This window comes from Aulonocara sp. 'chitande type north' Nkhata Bay, linkage group LG5 (assembly GCF_057382095.1).
Source record: "Aulonocara sp. 'chitande type north' Nkhata Bay isolate Kocher_YH1m ecotype deep benthic linkage group LG5, A_spYH_male_GT1.1, whole genome shotgun sequence".
NCBI classification, from domain to species: Eukaryota; Metazoa; Chordata; class Actinopteri; order Cichliformes; family Cichlidae; genus Aulonocara; species Aulonocara sp. 'chitande type north' Nkhata Bay.
Window position 1 is genome coordinate 22,413,198 of NC_141348.1, and position 25,983 is coordinate 22,439,180.

A 25,983-nucleotide genomic window follows, 5' to 3' on the forward strand; every position below is an offset into this window, starting at 1 on the left:
TGACTGTATAAGCGACAGCACCCCCTAGTGACAGGGCAGATGATTACAACTCAGAGCTGTCTTTTTTCTTTTCCTTTTTTTTTTTTTTCAGGCCTCTCCATTGACTTTAAAGCTGAGCGGCTTTATTGGATCAGCTCGGGAAACAGCACCATCAACCGCTGTAAACTGGACGGCTCTGGACTTGAGGTGCTTGAAGGGGCCAAGGGCAAGCTGACCAAGGCTACTGCTCTGGCCATCATGGGTAGGTACCCAGAGTGCATTAAAACTGCATTATTCATCTTGCGTGATACTACTCTTATCTGGCTGTGTTGCATTGAAAATTGCTCCGGTTAACACGGTTCTTGTAGTGTGAGATCAGGTTTTAATGGAGAACGCTGATCATCCTCATGTGCGCTGTGTCCTGTAGGAGACAAGTTGTGGTGGGCGGACCAAGGAACTGACCAGATAGGAACCTGTGACAAGAAGGACGGTGGAAACTGGAAAGTCCTGAGGAACAGCACTTCTCCCATGATGCACATGAAAATTTATGATGAAACTGTGCAGAAAGGTGCAGAGTTTGGTGCTGCAAGCCAATTTTTCTGGGGGTTTTTTCAGTCTTTTTTTGCTTTGTGAAATTGCTCTGCAAAAAAAATAGGAAGAAGATATGTCCTTGTTTCATTTAAGATCTGCTGTGCAGACTGCATGTAGCCCAGAGCTTATGTGTGTATCTAAAGCACATCTGTTTATGCCTCTGTTACTAGTCTTTGATTTGTTTTATTTGCTCTTTGCTTTTGTATTTCCAGGCACCAATCTTTGCAGTAATAACAACGGAGACTGTTCCCAGCTGTGTCTCCCCACCTCCCCAACCACCAGATCCTGCATGTGCACTGCAGGATACAGCCTGCGCAGAGGGCAGCAGTCTTGTGAGGGTACGATGCTCCCATACCCATGCCATATGCCTGATTTTAGACAATCCTGGATATATGAAGTGATGAATGTGAAGTGATGCCACGCTCAAAAATGAATATTTTATTTGTTTGCTGTAGGTGTCGGCTCTTTCTTGCTGTACTCTGTGCACGAGGGCATACGGGGTATTCCCTTGGACCCATCAGATAAGTCTGATGCCCTTGTACCAGTGTCGGGCACCTCCCTAGCAGTGGGCATAGATTTTCATGCAGGTAAGAAATTCTCTAGTTCTCTAGTTCGGACCAAAACTTCTGGTCTCAGATTTGCTTAAAAACCTTTAAATTAATTAAAAATCCCAGTCTGCAATTAATACAATACAAAATACTACATAGAGTGCACTATACAGGTCATCGGATGTTCAAGATGGGCTTTACATCTTCCAACAACTGCTCACACTGTCAAGGCAATACACCAGACAATTACATCCACGCTCTTTGGTTCTGTCCACCAGTTCAGAAGTTTTGGCGCGAGATATGTGAAGACTTATCGAAGTGTCTGAAATGTAACATTCCAACCTCCCCCTTAGTGTGTTTGTTGGGCAGCTTAGATAATGTCACTTCAGAAAAGAATATAGCCCATATGATCTTCACTGCCCTATGCATAGCCAAGAAAACAGTCCTCATGAACTGGAAAAATAAAAATTATCTTAATTCTAACCAATATAGAAATTATCTATTAGATTACATTAGTCTTGATACAGCCTCTGCCACCACATCAGATCAATTGCTCTGGACTCCTTTTATCAGCTCCATCACCTAGTGGGGGTGGGGGGTCATAATTTGGTCCCACCTTCACTGTTGTGATTGGTGTGGGGGTAGGGACAGGCTTAGGGCGTCGGGGGGTTCCCCGGAGGCATCTTCCTTGGGGGGCTCAACCCGGGGTAGCGGTCATGTCCGGTTGGGGGCTCTGTTGGCTCTCAGGTGACTGTTTCCTCGCGGCTGCGTGCAGCGGGGCTAGGGGAGGGTCTGTGCTGACGGACGTGGGTTACTGACCTGGTAGCCTGGCTGGCCCTGGGTGGGTCCGGGATGGGCGTGAGGTTCTGGGGGCGCTCCGTCTCTGGGCTGGGGCCCGGGCCGGGCCTCGGGGGCTTGGATCCTGGTTGGTGTGTTGCCGGGGTTGTGGGCGGGTGGGTGCATGGGGGCCTGGCCCTGGAGCAGGGTGCCGCCGGTGCGTCGAACCGCCTGGGGGGCTCTTCAACTGGTGGGGGAGATGGTCACATCTAGCAGGAGCTTTCCTCTCTTCAGGAACTCTCTCTGCAGGAGGGGGAGATACAGGAGAGGTGGAGGAAGATCTCAGCCTGGGCGTTTACTGTCTTATGTAGTCTGGAAGATGAGTGGATGGTGGGGTGGGTGCAGTTTTCTCTGTGGTGGGGTTGGGTGGACTGTCCCGGGCTCTGTGGAGCCGGGAGGCGCTGCTGCACTGGGCCCCGGTCTGGATGGGCCTGGGCCCCCTTTCCCTGGCGGGTCGCGGAGTGTGGGAGTGCCTACTGGGGTCAGCGGGGGAGCTGGCCCCAGGGAGGGGTTACCTGCCCCTCCCTTCCTTCCCTCCCCATCTCCAGCTGCCTCTCTCTTCCCGCTCCACCACAACCACCCACACATGCAGGGCCTTGGAGTAGGGGTATGTCACCAGGGTGCAGAGGAGGCTACCCCCCCCTCTGTCCCCTTCTGGCTGCCTCTGCCTCAATTTTATCCCACAACTTAGACATTCACATTACTCACACTCTCATTACACATACATATAGGATCTTGGGGGTGGGCACAATCACGGAGTCCAAATTACCATCAGGGTGTACACCCCACCCCTGGCGTCGTTGCCCACCTCTCAATTTTAAATACACTTAGACATTGAGGGCTATCAGGAGGGACTATGCGCTTACCTGCTGCTCCTTGGCAGGTAGCTCCATGCCCTCCTGGGTTTTAATTGCACCTTAGAACACACATGCATCAACACTACAATGAGCGGGTGGAGGGAGGTTTGGAGTCTTCTCCCACCCCCATTCTCTGCGGCCTGCTGGAGCGGGAGGGCTAGTAGGAGGAGTTGGCCGTCCGACTGCGGTCTGGAGTGTGGGGCCTCCCTGCTGCTACGGAGTCGGGGTGGTCTGCCTCTCCCCACCGCAGGGAAAAGGGTAACACCACCTGGGTCTGGGTGCAGTTCCCCCCTCCAGGGGCAAGGGTACCTAGACCCGGTTTGTAGAGTACGCTTGGGGAGTGTGATTGTGTGTACAGCGTCTCTTTATGTCTGTCTCCACGTTGGTTGAGTGTGGAGTGAGTGCATATGAGAGCATGAGGGTGGGAATGGATGTTTGTATCTGTGTGTACCTGTATGTCTGTGTCTATATGTCAGGTTGGGTATCAGACACCACCTCTCTGGGGACACCTCAGGCCCTCCAAGGTTTGGAGGCCTATCTCCACCTACCACCACTTCCCCTGCCGGTGGCGGACTCCCTCAGGTGTCGGTGCGTTGGTGGTTCTTTGTGTCTGGGGGTGGGCGTCCAGGTACACACCGGCTCACTCCTTGGCGGCCGCTTATCGGGGCCTGGAGCCTGGGGCTCGCTCGGGCCCCTTCGGGGGTGGGGTGCCCCCGGCCTCTCGGCCTGGGGCTCGGTCACTCAGGCACAGCTGGCGGCCGGCGGAGCTCACGGGCGCGTCACTGCAACTCCCCCTGGCTTCTGCTCCGCGGCTGCTGAGTGAACCCTCATCTGGGACTCTCCTCAGCTCTTTCTGGGACAGTGGCGCGGCTGCCCCTCTGTTGGTCTTCCATGGTTTCTTGTGTTCTGGGGGCCTCTGGATGTCTGGAGTTTTGATCTCCTCCATACCTGCTTCACACCCTGGAGGACGGGGCTGTGGCCCCCCCACACTCCCTAGCAGATCGTTACATGGAGAAACCTTTGGAATACAAGCACGCTGATCCACACAGGTATGCACACGGGTGTTCACTGCTCGTAGACCCAAATTACACCTTTCTTGGCTGCTACTTCGAAGCACATCTGTCCTGCGTGCTGCACAACAACATTGAATATTTAGTATTTACTGCTGTTTACACTTAGCTAGGTTAATGCGATGGTGTTGTGTTTAGTATGTTGCTTTGTTTCTTTTTTTTTTGTCTTTTTTTTGCTTGTTTTCTATTCTTCTCTCAACAGGTGATCCAGGAGATTTTTATTTTTTTTCTCCCCCCCTTTCTCACTGTCCCTCTCCCCTTCTGTTTTTCCTTTCCTTCCTCTTTCTTTTTCCCTTTCCTATCTCTCACTCATGTCTGTCCCGTCTGTAACATCTGAAAATAAAATATAATAAATAATAAAAACAAAGATCGACCAAATGGACCAATACGGCAATGCCACGATGATCCATTTGGCAAAGTAAATCCATTGGGTATCCTTGTTGGTCTTCAGACAACAATTCTGATGGCTAAAGAACCAAATGGGACAGGCGGAAAAAAAAAAAAAAAGAAGAAATTCTCTAGTTCTGCATATTTCGTGTAGCTGAATTCACTGCTCCATAAAATATTTGTTAAAGCTACTAGCTTCCTTTTTTAGTCCAACTCTGTGTTTTACTTGTTCCCACAGACAATGACACGATCTACTGGGTAGACATGGGCCTGAGCACCATCAGCCGGGCCAAGAGAGACCAAACCTGGAGAGAGGACGTGGTCACTAATGGCATCGGCAGGGTAGAGGGCATCGCTGTGGACTGGATTGCTGGTGAGAGAAACTGCGTCCCGGCTCATGCGTACTAAATTTAGATAATGACAGTTAGACATACTGATAAAGAGCGTTTTGCTTTTCCTCTCTGGACATTTATCATGCTTGCACATACCGCCTGTCACTGTTAAAAGCAACAGTGTGGACCTGTTGCACTAAGTGAGAAAACAGAAAGTAGATGCAAAAACAGAGAGAAAAAAGTATTATTTCCAGGTCAATGCGGTTTAAAAATTAGGAAATTGTTTCTCCTTCATCCTCCACAGGAAACATCTATTGGACAGATCAAGGCTTCGATGTGATTGAGGTGGCCAGGCTGAATGGTTCCTTCCGCTATGTGGTGATCTCGCAGGGCTTGGACAAACCTCGTGCCATCACTGTCCATCCTGAGAAAGGGTGAGAACGAAGGACTGTGCCAGGTTCCTACTTTAGCTTCTCCTTCTGTGATTTATCTCAGTGTTGATTTCTGCGGTATTTGGTTTTCTGTCTTTGCATGCTTTGGCGCGAGCAGCTACCTGTTCTGGACAGAGTGGGGCCAGTATCCCCGCATCGAACGCTCTCGCCTGGATGGATCTGAGCGAGCCATCCTCGTCAACGTCAGTATCAGCTGGCCCAATGGCATCTCCATCGACTATGAGGTACACCGCAACAGATCATTTTGTACATTTATATCGCTGACTTGCAGCACAGAGAGTGGGCCTAACATTACTTAATGTGGGAATGCAGGATGGTATGCTGTACTGGTGCGATGCCAGGACTGATAAGATTGAGCGCATCAACCTCGAGACTGGAGAAAACAGGGAAGTGGTGTTGGGCAACAACAACATGGACATGTTCTCTGTGTCTGTGTTTGAGAGCTACATCTATTGGAGTGACAGGTCAGATACACCATTCCTACTCAGTCTTATCCCTCTTTTTGCGAATGGTCCTAATGTTTATTTATAAATATATATATTTATATCAGCAAATGTCAGCTTGTGTTTAATGCTGATAATCTGTCTGGTGTCAACCAGGACGCATGCTAATGGCTCCATAAAGAGAGGCAGCAAGGACAATGCCACAGACTCTGTGTCACTGAGGACTGGTATTGGGGTCCAGCTCAAAGACATCAAGGTTTTCAACAGGGCCAGGCAGAAAGGTAAGCAAAGTGTGCTTTAAAGGTGACCTGTTACGCTCATTTCCAGCTCCCCATTTTTATTCTGGCACTCCCTGGAATAGCTTTGCATGAATCGCCTTTTAAAACACTCCTTATTTACTCTTTAAAGGTTTTTATGGAGCACCTCAGTTGATCATATCTTTGAAACTTATTTTAGCTCCTGTGTCCTTAAGCTGCTTCTTTCTAAAACCCAGATTTTCTTATGACTGGCTGTCCTTGCAAACAGGACGCAGTGCTTGGAAATTCATGCTGAGCTGACGTCATCTAAGCCCTGAAGTGGAAAAACAAAGTTATAGATGAAGCATGTGTGAACCCTGAGCTTATCACCTTAGAACACATATGCGTTATTATTATTTAATATACAGCAGTGGAGAGTAAATTTTCCCTATTAAGTTTTAATTTCCTAAATTAAAAATGTGCAATAATGAATACATCGACATTAAATCTGAACAGAAAAGTGGACAAAATCGTGTTTTTGTTTCTTAAAATTTCAAAACTTCTAGATTAATGTGCAAAAGTAGTTTTTGCAACAGTGCAAATACATAAATACTTACAAATCCATAAGGTTTACACTAAAGCGTTGATCAGTCACAGTAAACACAGTGTTACCACCACACAAAAATCCCCAGCATCACTAAAGGGGCAAATTTCACTGACGGATTGGCCAGGCATCCCTGGGCATGTATGAGTGCGCTGTGCACGGGTTTCTCGTGATAGCTGAGAAGCTTGTTGGAACAAAGACCTGGAGTAAAATAGCGCACTGCTTACTTGGAGTTAACATGTCAGAAACTGTTTGATATACTACATTTTTTTGTGACATACTTTTGAGAGCTATCTGCAGACAGCAAAGCTAAGATAACAAACACAGGAAATGCTGGAAAGTCTGTTCTCGACGACATCATTGCTTGGCTGCGCCGCATCGTCTGCCTTCACATGCCGCTACATATATTCTATAAAATGAGTAAAAGTATAATAAGAGTCAGGTGAAAATATATTATCATTCAAATGTATATTTAATTGCATTTTGTTCTCTTTACAGGAACAAATGTGTGCAAGGAAAACAATGGCGGATGTCAGCAGCTTTGCCTTTACCGTGGCAAAGGACAGCGTACGTGTGCCTGCGCCCATGGCATGCTGGCTGAAGACGGCCGCACGTGCCGCGACTACGATGGCTACCTTCTCTACTCGGAGCGCACCATACTGAAGAGCGTTCACCTGTCCGACGAAAACAACCTGAATGCCCCCGTAAAACCATTCGAGGACCCCGAGCACATGAAGAACGTCATCGCACTCACTTTTGATTACAGAGGAGGAGGAGGCAAAGGAGCTAACCGTATCTTCTTCAGTGATATTCATTTTGGCAACATCCAGCAGATCAGTGATGACGGGTCTGACCGCAAGACTGTAGTAGAGAGTGAGTTTTCCTGATTCTTAAGTTAGTTTTCTTAATGCTTTGTGCTCCGTCCAAGTAACTAACATGACATGGTGATCTGGCCTAAACCTCCCACCCTACCCCACCCAAGGTTTATGGCTCCTGTCATTTGTCCAGTCATAAGACTCCCTGATAAGAAATCTTCCTGGAGAAGAAATCTGCTGGCTTTTCCCTAAAATACTCATATTTATTCTGTAGATGTAGCCAAAGTAGAAACAAAGGAAAAGCATTTTTTTAGAACAGAGTGAGAAGCAATACAATCAGGCTGAGAGACAGATAGACTTTCATTCACCTTATCTCAGCACAACAGAACACGGGTGCACCGTTAATGTTTTACTTTAATCTCTTTTACAAGGAATGCGTGATATTCCCGCTGTGCATGTAAAGCAACAAATCCCAGAGCAAAGTTCCCGCTCAATTCAAGAGCAACTGTTGTTCAAAGCAATGATGCTGACTGTTGCTGTGAGAGCTCTTGAGTTGACTTTGTTCATGAAGGCAACGCTGACGTCCAGTTTATCTGTAGTCTTTGATCACGTTTTTTTAGCTTGTGTTTTTTTGTCGATCCCAGTTGCCAGCAGTTCCTCGCTGTGTGCAATTAAAATAGTCACGTTATGTCAAGTTAGCTACTCGTAGTAATACTGTCAGGCAGCAGCCATAGCCACATCCCTGCTGTCTCTTTGTCCGTCCCTCTTGAACAGCCTCAGTAGGTCCTGCCTGAACTTTTCAGACATCAGCACATAGAGAATAGGGTTCATCACTGTAGAGGAGGTTGCCATAAAGCGTGCAAACACAGCAAAGGGGCCATAACGTGGTGAGGCTCCAGTGGCTCCTGTGCCTTTATCCGCCAGTAAGGCCAGCGTCATGCCGTAGGACGGCAGCCAGCACAGGGTGAAAGCCAGCACCAGCATAGCCGACGTTTGGGTCACTTTGCTTTGGTAACGCTCCACCTGGGGGGCTCTTCCAGCATGCCGACTCCTCCATAGGAACATGTAGATGCTGCCATATGCCACTGCTATGGTAACTAGTGGTAGAAAGAAGGCCACAAAGAAATGAGACAGTCCATAGATCAGCTGGTCACGGTGGGTCTGGAAAGCAAAGCATGCAAGCCCGTCAAGGGCTTTTTGTGGGGTTCCTACAGAGCGAAAGACTAGCTGTGGAACAGCAAGGCAGCAGGCTGGGACCCAGACCAGTATGGCAGCTACAGAGACTCGGCGAGTAGTGAGAAGGGAATATGCTCTGGCAGGCTTCACCACAGTCAGATAGCGACACACAGCCAGTGTGGCCAGAGTAAAGATGCTGGTTGAAGAGCAGGCTGATCCCAGGAAGCCCAGCAGACGACACATGAAGTCACCAAATGGCCAGTGCTGCATGGCTATAGCAGCTGTGTGGAAGGGAAGCATGGAGAGCAAAAGCAGGTCTGAAACGCTCAGGGCCAGAAGCAGGATGTCTGTCCCCATACCCATCACAGAGTTTTGGGGAGACTGTCCAATACGTCCCACCCCTCTCCTCCATCGCTTACATAAGATTACTATCACTATGGTGTGTCCGCTAACTCCCAGCACCAGAATTAGTGAATCTAGTATTGGGACTAGAACCTGTTCCACATTGTCCAGTCCAGGGTCACTGCTACTGTTACCCAACAGATCCTCTGAGCTTGTAGAGTTCAGCAGCAGCATTGTGTCTTCAGTTTTGTTGGGTCAGTTTGTTCAATCTGGTCATAAAACTTCTGATCATAAATGTAGGAATGATTAAGGACATTCCAGTAGCAGTGTTCTCAGAAATGACAACGCACAGATTTACAGTTCAAAGTTTAACATGAATCGCCTCAGACTGAATCATGTTAAATACATAAACACATATGACTGTGCTGACTGTATAAAAGTGTACAGTTAAAGCTGCTTCCTCTCGATCTGTTCCACCTCTTATTGGCTTGGTATTGTAGAGGGGAACAAAGTGAGATCAGGCCCCTCCACTGAAGTCAAGACACACCTGATTTCTGAGCTGCTTGCCATTCTTCTGGTTGAACTCCTGTTAAGGGCAAGCGGGTGTTGAGAGGTGAATGCTGTAGATTGTGTGAGTTCAGAGCAGGCAGCTACTCCACATGGCATTCGCCTTCCACAATCAGTATTCCTCATATATCCAGGAAAGGAACTTCCAGAGAAAACCGCAACAGTGGAAAGGATAGTAGATAGTTTGACAGGAAGACAGGATGAAACCAAGTAAGCGGTAGGTGAACTTTGGACTGATTATGATAGAGCAGGACGTGGATGGGCTGTCCAACTCTCTGTGGGAGGGCCTATTGAGGCCCAACATATTTTTTTTCCCCATGCTCTATTTAGTTTCTTCCCATTTTGTGGAAAGGCCTCTGCATTGTCTCGACGTGCATTTGCAGCACAGCCTGCACAAAAACCTGCGCTGATACAAAAAATAAACAAAGAGCGACACAGTGAGATAGTGTTTGCCTTCAGAATCGGGGTAATTATTGACTCCCGGCCTGATGGCAAACACTACACTGCTATCATACCTACTGTAGATAAACGGCCATAAAATCACTGTCAGCAGAGCTCAAGACCTGTATATTCAGCTTGCCTGTATTGGCACAAGCAGCGCGTGAAAATGTAGAGAATCTTTGGTAGCCCTAGATCAACAGTAATGTGATTTGAGCAGACAGTGGTGGCAGTTTGTGATTTAAAATTCATTAACACCGCTAAAGAAAGAGGAAATGGGGGTGAATAGATTTCACGGCGCTCTCTATCGATTGTTAGGGTGTTGATTTATGAGTGCGAGAAGCGGGGGACAGTTGCCTTGCGTGTTGCGATGCTCCGCTTGATTTTCAGTCGCTTTGCTTCTCTCAGAGTCCCATAGCGTGCGCTGGACGCGCGATGATTCACGTCTGCGGTGTCGCACTGGAGATATTGAGGTGTAGTGTGAACTGTCCCACCTGGTGGTAAACCTCACCGTTGCTTTGGCCTGACATCTGATGGGATGAGATCATATCCAGTCCTAAGAAAAGGCTGCTTTAATCATTAGACCTGCACTGTTCCATTGCAGCAGCTGCAGTAACAAGTAGGGGACTATTACTTATTATTTGGAGCGGTCTCTGACTCCATGAAGCACAAGTTACAGTATTTGTTTGTGTCTGCGTCGCGTGTTTTCTCAATACCGGTGCAGCTGTTCTCCATCTGATGTTGCAGAACTTTGTGTTCCTCCATCTCTGCTGACTTTTGGCTGTCCTCTGGCCTCCTTTCAGCCGTGAAGCTCCCAACTTCTTATTAATTTTAAGGCTGGGAAAGCAGAAAAAAATGACCTCTTGCTTCTCATCTCTTGATGAGGCAGTCCAGTGGAAAGTAATATGCTAGCTGGTAACCGTTATTGTGACCTTTATCCTCCACTATTTGCTGGATAAAAGCCTTGAATCACACAGTGTTCTTAGTCATTAATACTAAGCTGTCATGCCCAGAGCCCTGACTCCGGGTTGCCACACAGCAGTCTGCCAGCTCTGAGCTGCTGCCAAACGGTCTACACTTGGCCTTTTAACACAACCCCGTAGCTGACGTGCTTCTTTTTCTTCTCCCTTTTTCCTCTTCTATCTACTCCGTCCCCCACCTCTGGTCGTTGCCTTCTCTTACTGTCTGTGTGCTCTTCTCTCGACTCCTTCATGCTTTTTCAGATGTGGGCTCGGTGGAGGGGTTGGCATACCATAGAGCCTGGGATATGTTGTACTGGACGAGCTACACTACCTCGACTATTACCCGCCACACTGTGGACCAGAGCCGCTGGGGTGCCGTTGACCGGCATACAGTGGTCACCATGTCAGGAGACGACCACCCGAGGGCCTTCGTTCTCGACGAGTGTCAGAGGTAAGAACTGATTCAGTTGTTCACATCGCCGATTTGCAGGCCATTCTGCTCACGCCAGTTCATTACACCTGTTTGTATCACTGATTATTATGTTGTTTTTCCACAGCCTGATGTTTTGGACCAACTGGAACGAGCAGTCTCCCAGTATCATGCGCGCCACTCTGACTGGCTCCAACGTCCTTGTGATCATTGGCACGGACATCCGAACCCCCAACGGCCTGGCCATAGACCACCGTGCTGAAAAGCTTTATTTTTCCGACGCCACACTGGACAAGATTGAACGCTGCGAGTATGATGGCAGTAGGCGCTACGTGAGTGACAAAAACACTAAAAATATTTCTAATGCTGCATGGCTGAGCAATGTGACTGTTTAAATAGCAACCGTCAGCTTTTTACTCTTTCACTGGTTTGATAGAAAAAGACTGGGGTTCTCATGACTGTGGTTTTGCTTCCCCCTGCAGGTCGTGCTGAAGAATGAACCGGTCCATCCATTTGGCCTGGCGGTGTATGGAGACTACATCTTTTGGACCGACTGGGTGAGGAGGGCTGTGCTCCGGGCTGAGAAATACACCGGGGCAGATATGAAGGTCCTGCGTGCTGATATTCCTCAACAGCCGATGGGTATTGTCGCGGTGGCCAATGACACTAACAGCTGTAAGTCTTTGCACCAAATGAGGAAATTCAATGTAAAATTGATTTTCATCACAGTCCTCTGTCGTAAGACTACGACTGCTGGACTGTTTCATGTGAATGTGTGAAGCAAATCGATCTTACATAAAGCCTGCAAACCAAACATTGGTTGAGTTGAGCCGGTAAAACATTCAACATCTTTTTCACATTTATGATAAGTGAAGGAATCCTGAATTTTTCTACTATTTATTTATTTTTTATTCCTCTCTGCATTTATCATTGTTCGTATCTTTTTATTTCAATCAAGTCAAGCATTTTTCCACTCTACCGTATCTTTTCCCTCGAGTTCCCTTATTCAGTAAACAGTTTTGCACCAATACCCGCAGCACCGATGCAAGCCGAGAGCCCGCTGTAACAGCCGCAAATCCTATTTAGATAGAGTCACATTGTGCATTCAGCTGAGGCAGAGCCATTGCCGGGTTCACCCAGGTGTTTCTGTCTGCTCGTGATGTGTGTTCGCCTGTGTGTCAGGAGATTGGATGCGAGATCAGAAATTCTCAGGTTTGTGTGCTAACTGTCCTCCTGTTTGCACAGGTGAATTCTCCATGTGTCGTGTTAACAACGGGGGATGTCAGGACCTGTGTTTGCTGACCTCTGAGGGAAGGGTCAACTGCAGCTGTCGGGGCGACAGGAAGCTATTCGAAGACAACACTTGCATAGGTAATTCAAGAATAGGACACGCTTATATGGAGGAAATGTTTATACACAGGAAACAAAGCGAGGACGATTTCAAAATTCGGACACATTTTTTTTTTATAGCTCCATAAGTAAACAGAAACACTAAATCAGATCAGTGTGCCTTTAAAACACAACATCCTCGAGATAAATTTGTACACTGATTTTCAAGGTACCTAGCAAACAGGTTGCTCCCATCTTCTTGGAGGACTCATCACACTTCTTCCGTGGATTTAGGCTGTCTTCATCTAATCTTGATAACTGAAGAGAAGGGGGCTGGTCGGGGACTGTCTTTGGTAGAACTTGTTATTGTTTTTGCTGAAGATGGATATTAAAAACTCTTGGCTGAGTGTTTGAGGCCGCGCACTGCCGAATGAGCTGAGACTGAGCAGCATTACTGTAGATGTGTCCCAGATGGTACTGTTGTGTGGTGATGCTGGTGATGATGAGCAGACATTCTTCTCGGGCAGAACTTGATGTGATAAAGTAACAAGCAAAGACAGATATCGGCTCTGTGCCTGCTCTGATTGTCTTGGGTTAGGCGACTCTTCCTAAGTCCCTATTTCTCTCTTTTTGCCTGTCAGCCCTCAACACGACATGTAACAGCATTGATGAGTTTGAGTGTGGAAATGGAGACTGCGTTAACTACACCCTGACTTGTGATGGCATGGCTCACTGCAAGGACAAGTCTGATGAGAAGCAGTCATACTGCGGTGAGTGGAACCTTTTTTTGCGCGTCGAAACACTATCAGCCGTGTTTTTTTCTTGTTGGATTTTGTAGTTAGAATCCATCCTGTCTGGTTTTCAGCCAACCGCGTCTGCAAGAAGGGCTACAGACGCTGTGTGAATGGCCGCTGTGTGGGTCACAGCTCCTGGTGCAACGGGCAGGATGACTGTGGAGACAGCTCAGATGAGCTCTTCTGTAACAGTGAGTCTGCTTTTCCAATTAATCAAACATTTTTGCATTCGCATTTCTTAAAATATTGCTCTCACTAACCGCCGCCTCTCCTCTCGCCAGCCACGCTGTGCTCAGCCGATCAGTTCCAATGCAAAGACGGAAGCTGCATCTCCAACTCCAGCAAGTGCAACCAGAAAGTGGACTGCGAGGACGCTAGTGATGAGATGAACTGCAGTAAGTTAAGATCATCAGATTTGTTCTTAAAAATTCAATGTTGACATTTTTGCTACTCTGAGGCAGTGGTAAAATGTTTTGCTTCTCTCTTTGTTAAGCCGCCACAGACTGTTCCAGTTATTTCCATCTGGGAGTGAAGGGAGTGACATTTCAGAAGTGCGAGTTCACCACACTCTGCTATGCACCTTCTTGGCAGTGTGACGGTGCCAACGACTGTGGAGACTTCTCAGATGAAAGAAATTGCCCTGGTATTTTAATTACATCTGACAGCTAAATCTACTTGGATTGAGTTTTTTTGTTTGTTGTTAGAGTAGAAAGAACTATTTGGATTATGCCACAGGGAACAGGGAAAAACGATGAATGTTTTCATCCATTAAATTGTGTTTTGGGAGGTAATTCTCCTTGAAAAACACAGCAAAGTAAATGTAATTTGTTTTTCCTCTCTTCATGCTGGATTAACTCTTTGATGTTTCCTTTTCAAACTAACCTCTTTTCTGCTGCTCTGCCAGGGAGCGGGAAAACAAAGTGTCCAACGCCCTTCTTCGCCTGCCCCAGCGGACGTTGCATCCCTATGAGCTGGACCTGTGATAAGGAGAACGACTGTGAGAACGGTGCGGACGAGGCTCATTGTGGTAAGTTCGTATACGCTGTACAGGACAACAGACCGTTGCTTTGTTTCAATGTCTTTGCTTTGCACTTTACGCGTTCTCACTTCTCCTTTAGACAAGTTCTGCTCAGCCACCCAGTTTGAGTGTGGGAACCACCGCTGCATTCCTAACCGCTGGGTTTGTGATGGAGCGGATGACTGCGGGGACAGCAGTGACGAGGACAGCAAGTGCAGTAAGTGCTGAAGGCATATTTAGACATGGACACATACTGAACTCCTAAAGTTGAGTGAATATTGCAACAGTTTTTAACCTGCAGCACTGATTAAATGTATGAGTCACCCCTAATTTCTGTATACTGTGAACTTTCATAGTCAGTAAGATTTTCTTGCAATTTTTAGTGTTCTTGATCAACAGATCTCCAGGCTTTCAGTTATTTTCAGTTATTTTCAGTCGAGTTCTTGTACCTGAACATTTTCTGAGAATTTCTTTTTGTTTGTTAAGCCACATGACTTGATTTGACTCATGCGTCAAAGTTAAGCATAAAAAGGCACCTAACTCAAGGTATGGATCAGTCTACACATAACAAACAACTTAGCAAAGAACCAATAAGTTGTATCCAAGGAAACTGGAAAAGCAGAGTACAAATGCAGAAGAGGCATTGAGTATCTACAGCAGATGAACAATATCTGAAATCCATGTCCTTAAGAAATAAGAAGAAATCCAGACATAGGAGCTGAGATAGAAAAACACACAATGGAACACTGTTAGTCATGGATTGGCGTCCCCAAAGCTCGGACCTCAAAATGATTTAAACAGTGTGCGACAATCTTTACAGAGAAAGCAACAAAAAGCAGCCATCATCCAAAGAAGAGCTTTGAATGTCCTTCGAGAAGCCTGGAGAACTGAATTGTACCACATGTTTGCATGTGCTTTGCTGCACCTACCTCATATTTTCTTAGCAAAATATAAGGAAATGATGGGTGGTCTTCTGCGCACTAAACAATATGAGTTTAATAAGTGCAAAACATTAGGCTGTGTACAAAAAATTTGATTTTTTTAAAATTTTTTTATATTAAAATAACCATTAATAGACATTCCAATCAGTCACCTCTTTCTATTACAGAGACTAAAACCTGCAGTCCAGAGACGTTCCAATGCCCCGAATCACACAGGTGTATTCCTAAACGCTGGATGTGTGACGGAGATAAAGACTGTCCTGATGGAGCTGACGAGAGCATGAAAGCTGGCTGCTGTGAGTGCAAGCTGAGGGCTGAGTTTGATCAAGATAAATAGATTTTAATAACTCTCATAGACTAAGGAATATCTGTCAGTTTTAATGATCTCACTTGTGCGCCAATTATTTCTGCGCCTCAGACTTCAACAACACATGCAGCAGCAATGAGTTCATGTGCCAGAACCGACAGTGTATACCCAAGCACTTTGTGTGTGACCATGACAACGACTGCAGCGACGGCTCAGACGAGTCCCAGGAGTGCGGTGAGTGGAGCCGTGACCTGTGATTTGAAACACTCTCCCTCCTCCTGAGTGTGTGGGGGTTTTTTTGGGGTTTTTTTGGGTTTTTTTTTTTTGAAGTAGCATGTACCGTTTGTCGCTACAGAGTATCCGACGTGTGGACCGAACGAGTTCCGCTGTGCGAACGGACGCTGTCTCATTAAAAATTCATGGGAGTGTGATGGAGACTTCGACTGTCATGACCACTCAGATGAAGCTCCAAAAAATCCCCGGTGCACTGGCCCAGGTTAGACACACAGAGTCTCTCCAGGAGTACTTTATTTATTCAGTTCATGTATTCAGTATATTTATTGAATTAGTGTGATTACAGGACATGTAAAATTCATTTTTAACCACTGAACTTGCAAAAAAACCTCCAAAATAAAAATAAAGGGACAATAATATTATAGCATATATAAAGGAGGTTCCAGGAAAGAAAGGGAACAAGGAGAAGTCACAGTCTTTATATTATAATTAAATACTGTATGCTAACAAGCCTAAAAGAGAATAAGACTCCACTATCTTTATCTTTTTGGCAATTGTAATCCGCTCTCAGCGTTTGCGACTGAAATTAATCCTGAGGCTTTTATATCAGCTACGCCGGCTGACATTTTCTCTTCATTTGTTTCTCATTTCATTGCTTCACTTTGCGGAACAGAGAAGAAGTGCAACGACACCGCGTACATCTGCAATAATGGAAACTGCGTGAACGAGACGTTGCTCTGCGACCATAAAGACGACTGTGGCGACGGCTCTGATGAGCTCAACTGCTTCATTAACGAGTGCCTGAACAGCAAACTGAGTGGCTGCTCCCAGCTCTGTGAAGACCTGAAAATAGGGTTTAAGGTAAGTGAACAGCATGAAATTAGGACTTGAGTTCTTAAGTAATGGATGTGTAAAAAAAAAAATTGCACGGACTGCTGCTTTACCTGCTCTGTGCTTTGCTCCCCCACAGTGCAGATGCCATCCCGGCTTTCATCTGAAAGATGACAGGAAGACTTGTATTGACATAGATGAATGCACGACCACTTACCCGTGCACGCAGCGGTGCATCAACACGCACGGCAGCTTCCACTGTCTGTGTGTGGAGGGTTTCCAGCTTAGCCCCGAGAACCCCACAATATGCAAATCCACTTCTGGTAAGAAATGTGACAGATTATTAGCATTCAGGGATGTGTTTAAGGGAAAGCCTCTCATAATTTGTCATATCCTCTCTTCACTCCTTGCAGATGAAGAACCCTTCCTCATCTTTGCCAACCGCTATTACCTGAGAAAGCTCAACTTGGACGGCTCTAACTACACCTTAATCAAACAGGTGAGCCCTGCAGTTTCAGTCCTGCTGATGTGATTGGAAAGTGCTGGAGTTTATCTACACAACAGACTAATGCAGTTCCCATGCCTTGACAGGGCTTGAACAATGCTGTCGCTCTAGACTTCGACTATCGCCAGCAGATGATTTATTGGACAGATGTGACCACCCAGGGCAGCATGATTCGACGCATGCACATCAATGGCAGCAATGTTCAGGTCAGCATAGAAGCGTCTTGGCAGAGGAAGAGAAATAAAATGTGCTGCTAATAAATGCTAGAAATGTAAACTATATTCAAAATGATGAATGTGTTCGTGTGTGTGTGTACATTGGATGTGCAGTGAAAGCCAAAGACACGCATTCATTTTCAGAAAATAAAAACTGCCTGTTCATTTGTCAGGTTCTTCACCGCACATCACTCAGCAACCCAGACGGCCTGGCAGTCGACTGGGTGGGAGGAAACCTGTACTGGTGTGATAAAGGACGGGATACTATTGAGGTGTCGAAGCTGAATGGAGCTTATCGAACAGTTCTGGTCAACAACGGCTTGAGGGAGCCTCGCGCTCTGGCTGTGGATGTACGCTACGGGTAAGAGTGACACTGCAAAATGTTCCTAAAGTGCTAACAGAGAAGGTTTTTTCTTTTTCTTTTTGGAAGAAGAATTTTTAGGTTTCTGTTTGAAGTGAAGGGCTCACTTTACCAATATCTGTTGTAGTCAGTAACCTACATCTGTAGGTTACATGAGGTGAAATGAACATGAGACTCTAAATCAGTTTTTCTCAAACAGGGTAATAATACCTCTTGTGGTGCTTTGGAGAACTGCAGGCAAAATAAGATTTATTTTCAAAAATGTTTTGTACAATTCCTACAATTAGTAACATTTAAAAAAATGTAAGCTTGATAAAGCTCGCTTACTAGATTCATGTGTGTTCCATCCTGATCTTGTTTGATGAAACTCCTGTAGAGCACTTTGTCACTGGTCTCTTGCCTTAAAAAGCACAATTTTAATACATTTCTCATTCTTACTCTCTAGTAAGATAGTCTTCCTGTTTTCAGTGAAAATTTGTATCTAGTTTAACCAGTCAGCTGCTGTAAAAGCTCACAGAAATGTTTTCCATCTTTTTAGTTGTGAATTTTAATCCATAGAAATGAAGTATTTTTCAGTGTCTTCAGACATTAACCATTTTTGATGGTCAGCGCATAATTGTCAGACAAAATATCAAAGGTTGACAAAATAAGAAGGTTGAATGTCTAGGACATCTTGAACCTTGTAAATGTTAAATTCAGATTTGCTATTAATCAGTAAACCTTATAAATATCCTTCACAGGTACTTGTACTGGTCTGACTGGGGTGACAACCCCCACATAGGGAGGATTGGGATGGATGGCACCAACAGGAGCGTCATTGTGGAGGATAAGATCACCTGGCCCAATGGTCTAACTCTGGACTTTATTAATGACCGCATTTACTGGGCTGACGCTCGGGAGGACTACATTGCGTTTGCTAGCCTGGATGGAACAAGCAGACATATAGGTAACATACACATAAACGCACAAGAGCAACTTCAGGTGTTGATTTTGTGGCTAAATTCTCCGTCTTTATGCTTGCACGTTGTAGTTCTGGCCCAGGATATTCCCCACATCTTTGCCATGACTTTATTTGAGGAGTACATCTACTGGACAGACTGGGAAACAAAGTCCATCAACAGAGCTCACAAGACTCTGGGGACCACCAAGACCATGCTGATCAGCACCTTACACAGACCCATGGACATCCACATTTACCACCCATATCGCCAACCTGATGGTAGGACAAAGATACCCGTCATTAACAACCACATGTTAATCTTCATCTGTGCTCTGGTTCTGTCTGATTTGCTCTGTGTTCTCCTTGTTAACATGTCTCTCCTCTTCAGTGGAAGGCCACCCGTGCCAGACAAACAATGGAGGCTGCAGTAACCTGTGCTTGCTCTCTCCTGGAGGCGGTTACAAGTGCGCTTGCCCCACCAACTTTTACCTAGCAGCCGATGGCAAACACTGCTTGTCCAACTGCACCGCCAGTCAGGTAAAAGCATATCTGCCTGTATTAAAACATGATGACACATCACAATACCAGATATTTAAAAAAATCATCTGTTTTTCTTCTTTTCCTTCAGTTTGTTTGTAAAAACGACAAATGCATCCCATTCTGGTGGAAGTGTGACACTGAAGATGACTGTGGTGACCACTCAGATGAGCCCGCAGACTGTCGTGAGTGATCCGACCATAGCAGTCGTGACACATTACTGTTGTAGGCTGACGTTTTGATTATGCTGGTTAATAATGCGCCACGTATTCTCCCTGTAGCTGAGTTTAGGTGCAGACCAGGCCAGTTCCAGTGTGGTACGGGCATCTGTACTAACCCGGCCTACATCTGTGACGGAGACAATGACTGCCAGGATAACTCTGATGAAGCCAACTGTGGTACAAACACCTACACATATCTAGAAAGTCTAAATTAGAACTGACAGTCTTTATCCCATGTAATCACTATTTATTGTATTTGTTTGGGGGTTTTTCAGACATCCACGTGTGCTTGCCAAGTCAGTTTAAATGTTCCCACCCCAGTCGATGTATCCCTGGCATCTTCCGCTGCAATGGGCAGGACAACTGTGGAGACGGAGAGGATGAGAAAGACTGCCGTAAGTCATTAGTTCCTCTGCTATTTTCTTAGTGTCTCCCTTTCCTGTTCACTACGGTGTGACTGCCTTTTTATCTTAAACACTTTGGTTCGGAGCAAGCTGTCTCCGTCACTTGTAGCAAATTTGTCCCCAGAGGATGAACCAATCTGATTGCAGAGAGGCCATAACCGTCCTTCTTTTGTCTCACTTAGGCCACTATACTATTAAGCAGATGGGAAATTGCTAAACGCTGTGTCCCTCCCCGGAGGATCTCTGTCCTTTTTGACCTTTCCTTTAGCAACGAAGCCCTTGGGCCAAATTATGTTGCATAATGTAATTGGGATGGCATTTGCTAAGGACATTTCATTTTCCCTAGAGAGAGATTACATGAACTGTTCAGTTGTAGTATCCAGAGGTCAAAATGAGCATTTTAGCACCTTTATAGCAGGATCTCCGTGTTTGCAGTTTGAAGGAGCCGGTAGCAGAACCCAAACACTGCAGCTTTTTAACATGTGAATTCTTCAAATGGAGAGCAGCTTGTCTTTATGTAGTGTGATGAAGTAAATGGGCCCATCTGTTTGCCTCATATGCAGCGGAGGTAACGTGCGCCCCCAACCAGTTCCAGTGTACCATCACGAAGCGCTGCATCCCACGGGTGTGGGTGTGTGACAGGGACAACGACTGCGTGGATGGATCTGATGAGCCTGCCAACTGCAGTAAGACATCTTTCTTTTTATTACAACACCAAAACAATTGCTCTGCTTATGAAGAGCGTCTCCTCCGCATCGAAATGAAATGGCTCAGTAATAGAATCTGACCAATTATACTAATGAGACGCTGTGAATGTCAGCACCAGAGGAAATCTGGATGTGGAGAATATTGCGCTGGAGTTTAAAAGAGAAATTTAAAACTACGGAGTGAAACAGAGCTGCATCTAGACTTTTATCATGTCGTCGTTCACCCTTTTATTGTCGAGTTTGAAGCTGATTAAAACCCAGGCAATTCTTTTTACAGCATCAGTAAAGGAGGCATGACCTGTTTATCCGTTAGGAGGGAGTAAGCCTGTAAAGTCCCATATCTACTTTTGAGGGTCTAATCCAGTCAGTCTCCTCTGTTGCAGCTCAGATGACATGCGGTGTGGATGAGTTCCGCTGCAAGGACTCGGGCCGCTGCATCCCGGCACGATGGAAGTGTGACGGAGAGGATGACTGCGGGGACGCGTCGGATGAACCCAAGGAGGAGTGTGGTAAGGAAAGAGTTTTGGAAGGTGAATAAAGATAAAAGATGCTGGCGATGAGGGGAAACTTGTGCTAAATATGTATTTTGTACAGATGAGCGGACGTGTGAGCCTTACCAGTTCCGCTGTAAAAACAACCGCTGCGTGCCTGGCCGCTGGCAATGCGACTACGACAATGATTGCGGTGATAACTCAGATGAAGACAAGTGTGGTAGGTCACCCCAGCTTTTCTTACTTTTGGATGGGACGGCGCCCACTAACACTCTCACCCACCCTCGACGCACAGTGATTTGTAATATAATTGTTAAGTAATCTGTTCCATTAGAGTGGGTTTTAGTGGTGAGCAGGGTTTCGCTTGTCACTCTGCGTTTGTGTCTTATATTTATACACGCATGGTTGAGATTTAATTTGTTTTTAAGTTAGATGGCTTTACGGCCATTTGCACATCTCACGTTCACATCATCTCATGTCTGTTTTGCATTTTACACTGGCCAGTTGCTGTGAGCCAGAGGTAGGTGTTATCACCAGTTACCCAGCCCTTTGTGTGCCCCCGGCTTTTCTTTTAGTCCTGCCAGTATTTTTTTTTTCCATTTTATTTGTTTATTTTTAAATCCCCGTAGCTCTTTTAGCTCCCGTGTTACACATGCCCGATTCTGTACCCACCGAGCCAACCCTGTGATATGAACTATCTGACTTATTTTATCCACGTACGTCCGGCTCTCAACAGAGCTTCTTGTGTTGTTTTTTTCAGTCTGCTCTATTCCCGCCTTTTCTCTTCTATTTTCCTTTCCTTACACCTCTCCTTGCTCCTTGCTTCGACTCTCCTTGCTCCTAAATCATGCTCACACCCATTCTGAGCGCTTGCCCCTGTGTCCTCAGTGCCTCGCCAGTGCTCCGAGAGCGAGTTTTCCTGCACAAACGGGCGTTGCATTGCAGGGCGCTGGAAATGTGACGGGGACCACGACTGCGCTGATGGCTCAGATGAGGTATCGCTCACATTTTAACTTCTGATGGAACTTTTTGGTTTAAAATCTGACGTGCTATAATGAAAGCAATTCATTTTTTTCCTTTTCAGAATGGCTGTGATGTGAAATGTGACAGAGATCAGTTCCAATGTAAAAACGGCCACTGCATTCCCCTCCGCTGGCGCTGCGATGAAGATCCCGATTGCATGGATGGCAGTGACGAAGAGAGCTGTGACAGCGGCGGTAAGAAGCATGCGTCATCGTACCACCACTGGATATTTCTAACAAAGCTAATTCTTAAAATATCAGCATCTAAGACCGATGATAACTGAGCGCTCGCCGCTTTGTTTCAGCTGGTAGACACTGCCCCCAGGATGAGTTCCAGTGCAACAACACCCTTTGTAAACCACTGGGCTGGACGTGTGATGGTGAGGATGACTGTGGAGACAACTCTGATGAGAACCCAGAACAGTGTGGTGAGAACCAGTGCATTCCTCACATTGCTAGAATTACAGAAGACCATTTGATAGCCTGCTCTTATAGAGGTTTTCCTGTTCCTTAATGCTTTTTCTCCTTTGGTCCTTCAGTTAAATTCCAGTGTCCACCCACAAGACAGTTCCGGTGCCATAACGACCGTGTCTGTCTACCTGTATCAAAACGGTGCGATGGTGTGAACAACTGTGGGGACAACAGTGACGAACTCAACTGCTGTAAGTGTGCTTTTTTGAAAATGAGTATTTATTATTGGATTGATAAGGAGGGCAGGGTTTTAGTAACTTACTGTAACGTCAGATAAAAGCTGCGTATTGTTTTGCAATTGGATGTAAGACTTTTGTTATGGTTAATTTTTCACATGTAACATGTTAAAAATAACTTCTCTGTGACCCTTGTTCTCTTCCAAAAGGGAGTACCTCCAAACCAGCGTGCCAAAAGGACGAGTTCGGGTGCTCGAACGGCCGTTGCATCAGCTCAGTTCTGCGCTGCAACTACTTCAACGACTGTGAGGACTATGGCTCTGATGAAGTCAACTGCAGTAAGAAAGGTATGTTGGGCCACAGTGAATTTGTCACATTGGCGGTGTTCACCCTCTGACCGCCTGCTGCCCGTTTCCTTTCCCGCAGACACAGTACTGAATGACTGTCACAGTAATAGGACGGTGTGTGGAGATGGAGATGAAGCTCACTGCGTGGTCAACGGCACCGACTCTTTCTGCTCCTGCAAACCTGGCTTCACATCCAGTGGACGTAACAGATGTCAAGGTACCCTGGCTTCATTTTTCATGTGTCTTTTTACAACTCTAAGGCGTTTTGTGTTTGCGTTGTGTGTCATGTGGTTTTTGGGGTGTTTCACAGATAAGAACGAGTGCAAGGAGTTCGGAGTGTGTTCCCACATCTGCAACAACACTAAGGGTTCCTACAAGTGCAGCTGCCACAAGTACTTCAGCAGAATCAATGACACATGCAAAGCTGATAGTAAGTACTTCTAACCTAATCCAGCAATGTTTTGGGTTCGTTTGTTGTTTTGATTGACAAGCAAGGTTGCTGGTTCGATTCCAGCCAGAGACACAAATCCCATTTGGGGTTGCATCAGGAAATGTAAAACTGCCACATCAAATATGCAGAGTTACTCGCCGTGGCGACCCCTTGTGGCAAGGGAGAAGCAGAAAGTAGCTTCTATATACACACTGTACATTCTTTGTGTTTATTTCAATGCCTTCCTATACCAGAACTCACTTTGCTCTTCATCACCAGCTCAGAGACAAGTCCTCTACATCGCTGATGACAATGAAATCCGCAGCCTGGACCCTTCCATGCCAAACTGGCACTATGAGCAGATCTTCCAGGGTGATGCCAACGTGCGCATTGATGCCATGGACCTGCACGTGAAGACGAATCGCATTTACTGGACCAACTGGCACACGGGACGCATTTCTTCCTACGATTTGCCTTCTTCCTCCTCGTCCCCCAACAGCAACAACAACCGCGACCGACGCCAGAGTGACTCCAGGATCACCAGCCTTGAGGTAACTTTGTGTTTCTTGTGTGTTCTTGCTGCGTGCTTACAGAAATCTGATCTACCATAAACAAAGAAAGAATATTTGTCCAGTTTTATAGATTCTTGTTGCAGTCTCAATTTCTTGTTTGTTTTCAGATTCCTGATCTGAAAATGCCCCGGGGCATCGCTGTGGACTGGGTGGCAGGGAACTTGTACTGGACTGACTCTGGTAGAGATGTGATCGAGGTGGCCCAGATAAGTGGAGGACGCCACCGCAAAACCCTGATCTCAGGCATGATTGATGAGCCTCATGCAATTGTAGTTGACCCCCAGAGAGGGTAAGTGGTTTGTGGGAGGCGTAATATGCAGTCATATCGGAGAAAGGAGTTTGAGGAATGCACACTGTGTTTTAATTGTGTTGACATCAGAGAAATTACTTTTCATTCATTAGGAAAATGTACTGGGCCGACTGGGGCAACCACCCCAAGATTGAAACAGCTGCTATGGATGGAACCATGAGAGAGACTCTGGTTGAAGAAAACATTCAATGGCCAACCGGTAAACCACACAGCTATACAAAAGCAACACTTTCTTTTCATCTTGCCTGCAGTTAGTATCAAGTTTGAGTATTTCCTCTTTTAAACTTTCTCTAATTTACTGTGTGTGCATAGGCCTGGCGGTGGACTACTTTAACGAGCGTCTGTACTGGGCTGACGCTAAACTCTCAGTGATTTGCAGCGTGAAGCTGAACGGCAGTGACGCCATCGTGGCTGTAAACAGCATTAAAAACAGTTGCGTGGCATCTATTTGCATTCTACAGCTCCTCTTGTAATCACTTCTGATCGATCCGTCTTTATTAGTCAGGAATCCGTTCCAATTACACCTTTGTTTCCACTCAGAGCTCCATCAGCCCTTCAGCATCGATGTGTTTGAGGACTACATCTATGGCGTCACCTACATCAACAATTACGTCTTCCGGGTGAACAAATTTGGCAAAGGCCCCATCGAGAACCTGACAACCGGAATAAATCACGCCACAGATATCGCCCTGTATCACCGTTACAAACAACCTGAAAGTGAGTGTGAGGAAAAAAGAAAAGAGCAAAAGTTCAAACAGCAGCAGCAGTGTTTAATCAGTTAGTGCACTGAAGCAGCTGTCGCCCCCATTTTTAATTCTTGTTCTCACGCTCTCTTTCTATCAGTGACTAATCCCTGCGACAGGAAGAAATGCGAGTGGCTGTGCCTGCTAAGCCCCAGCGGACCTGTGTGCACTTGTCCCAACGGACGTACGCTGGACAACGGCACATGTGTAGAGCTTCCTACTCCCACGCTGTCTCCTATCTGTGAGTCCACAGACAGAAAGTACACACTCGCATACACAGAATGTACGCAGGCACTGCCTTGTATATGTATGTATATGCATGCTACTGAAGGATTTTGTCGCCTACAGCTCCTCCTAGCGGTCCCTGCTTAATCCAGTGTATGAACGGCGGCAGCTGTTTCCTAAATGCCCACAAGCAGCCCAAGTGCCGCTGCCAGCCTAATTATGGAGGAGATCGATGTGAGATTGACCAATGCAGGGACTACTGCAAGAATGGAGGCACATGCACACCTTCCCCTACAGGTTAGATATGAAAACGTAGCTTACTTTGCTATATTTATAATGCCCGATATTGCAGTTAACAGCTGGCTTAAAATATTGCTTTATAGGCTACCTTCATGGTTCTGTTGGCCCAGTAAAATATTGCACACTTTTCTCCATTCTCCACCCATCCTTCCCTTCATTTCTCTTCATGTATCTGTCCTCCCACAGGCTCTCCTACCTGTCGTTGCCTGACAGGCTTTACAGGACCAAATTGTAACCTGCACACTTGTAAGAATTACTGCCGGAATAAAGGCAATTGTACGGTCAGCGCTGGAAACCAGCCAACTTGTAACTGCCCCTCTGGCTTCCTTGGTGACCAGTGCCAGTACAGTGAGTGTTTGCGTTGTCTGTGTGACGCGACAAGTTTCAAACTGTTAAAACTGAAATAAAGAAAAAGAACAGTTGAAATGAGCCTTTATGATGTGGCCAGGAATTAATGCACCTACGTTATTTGTGTGCGCCCGTGTG

At 46.1% G+C, this 25,983-nt stretch overlaps 2 protein-coding genes across 3 annotated transcripts in view; one reads left to right on the forward strand and one right to left on the reverse strand.

Moving 5' to 3' along the window:
* lrp1aa (low density lipoprotein receptor-related protein 1Aa) overlaps nt 1-25,983 on the forward strand; it is a 102,003-nt gene that overhangs the window by 71,373 nt on the left and 4,647 nt on the right. For both annotated transcript variants that reach the window (XM_086292174.1, XM_086292175.1), the window contains exons 32-83: nt 92-241; nt 407-547; nt 783-908; nt 1,026-1,157; nt 4,508-4,642; nt 4,906-5,035; nt 5,151-5,277; nt 5,366-5,517; nt 5,653-5,777; nt 6,835-7,209; nt 10,898-11,087; nt 11,194-11,398; nt 11,549-11,741; nt 12,312-12,437; nt 13,037-13,165; nt 13,261-13,380; nt 13,471-13,584; nt 13,683-13,832; nt 14,094-14,216; nt 14,308-14,424; nt 15,316-15,444; nt 15,567-15,689; nt 15,811-15,951; nt 16,363-16,550; nt 16,660-16,843; nt 16,934-17,019; nt 17,112-17,231; nt 17,414-17,601; nt 18,342-18,547; nt 18,632-18,820; nt 18,930-19,078; nt 19,170-19,263; nt 19,360-19,476; nt 19,575-19,694; nt 20,267-20,389; nt 20,794-20,919; nt 21,005-21,121; nt 21,790-21,896; nt 21,986-22,118; nt 22,229-22,351; nt 22,463-22,585; nt 22,780-22,917; nt 22,997-23,134; nt 23,228-23,347; nt 23,627-23,898; nt 24,027-24,208; nt 24,322-24,428; nt 24,542-24,661; nt 24,770-24,946; nt 25,073-25,213; nt 25,321-25,494; nt 25,684-25,845. In XM_086292174.1, coding sequence (XP_086148300.1) covers nt 92-241; nt 407-547; nt 783-908; nt 1,026-1,157; nt 4,508-4,642; nt 4,906-5,035; nt 5,151-5,277; nt 5,366-5,517; nt 5,653-5,777; nt 6,835-7,209; nt 10,898-11,087; nt 11,194-11,398; nt 11,549-11,741; nt 12,312-12,437; nt 13,037-13,165; nt 13,261-13,380; nt 13,471-13,584; nt 13,683-13,832; nt 14,094-14,216; nt 14,308-14,424; nt 15,316-15,444; nt 15,567-15,689; nt 15,811-15,951; nt 16,363-16,550; nt 16,660-16,843; nt 16,934-17,019; nt 17,112-17,231; nt 17,414-17,601; nt 18,342-18,547; nt 18,632-18,820; nt 18,930-19,078; nt 19,170-19,263; nt 19,360-19,476; nt 19,575-19,694; nt 20,267-20,389; nt 20,794-20,919; nt 21,005-21,121; nt 21,790-21,896; nt 21,986-22,118; nt 22,229-22,351; nt 22,463-22,585; nt 22,780-22,917; nt 22,997-23,134; nt 23,228-23,347; nt 23,627-23,898; nt 24,027-24,208; nt 24,322-24,428; nt 24,542-24,661; nt 24,770-24,946; nt 25,073-25,213; nt 25,321-25,494; nt 25,684-25,845 — 7,677 coding nt within the window. The remainder of the gene's footprint in view (nt 1-91; nt 242-406; nt 548-782; nt 909-1,025; nt 1,158-4,507; nt 4,643-4,905; nt 5,036-5,150; nt 5,278-5,365; nt 5,518-5,652; nt 5,778-6,834; nt 7,210-10,897; nt 11,088-11,193; nt 11,399-11,548; nt 11,742-12,311; nt 12,438-13,036; nt 13,166-13,260; nt 13,381-13,470; nt 13,585-13,682; nt 13,833-14,093; nt 14,217-14,307; nt 14,425-15,315; nt 15,445-15,566; nt 15,690-15,810; nt 15,952-16,362; nt 16,551-16,659; nt 16,844-16,933; nt 17,020-17,111; nt 17,232-17,413; nt 17,602-18,341; nt 18,548-18,631; nt 18,821-18,929; nt 19,079-19,169; nt 19,264-19,359; nt 19,477-19,574; nt 19,695-20,266; nt 20,390-20,793; nt 20,920-21,004; nt 21,122-21,789; nt 21,897-21,985; nt 22,119-22,228; nt 22,352-22,462; nt 22,586-22,779; nt 22,918-22,996; nt 23,135-23,227; nt 23,348-23,626; nt 23,899-24,026; nt 24,209-24,321; nt 24,429-24,541; nt 24,662-24,769; nt 24,947-25,072; nt 25,214-25,320; nt 25,495-25,683; nt 25,846-25,983) is intronic.
* On the reverse strand, nt 7,330-9,510 carry LOC147330531 (somatostatin receptor type 5-like). The gene has a single exon (XM_086292177.1). It carries the CDS (start codon nt 8,901-8,903, stop codon nt 7,869-7,871), a length of 1,035 nt encoding a protein of 344 aa, XP_086148303.1. The 5' UTR covers nt 8,904-9,510; the 3' UTR covers nt 7,330-7,868.

What these genes read in the sequence shown, in the direction of transcription:
- LOC147330531 (XM_086292177.1), bottom strand. Translation starts at nt 8,903, where the DNA reads ATGCTGCTGCTGAACTCTACAAGCTCAGAGGATCTGTTGGGTAACAGT.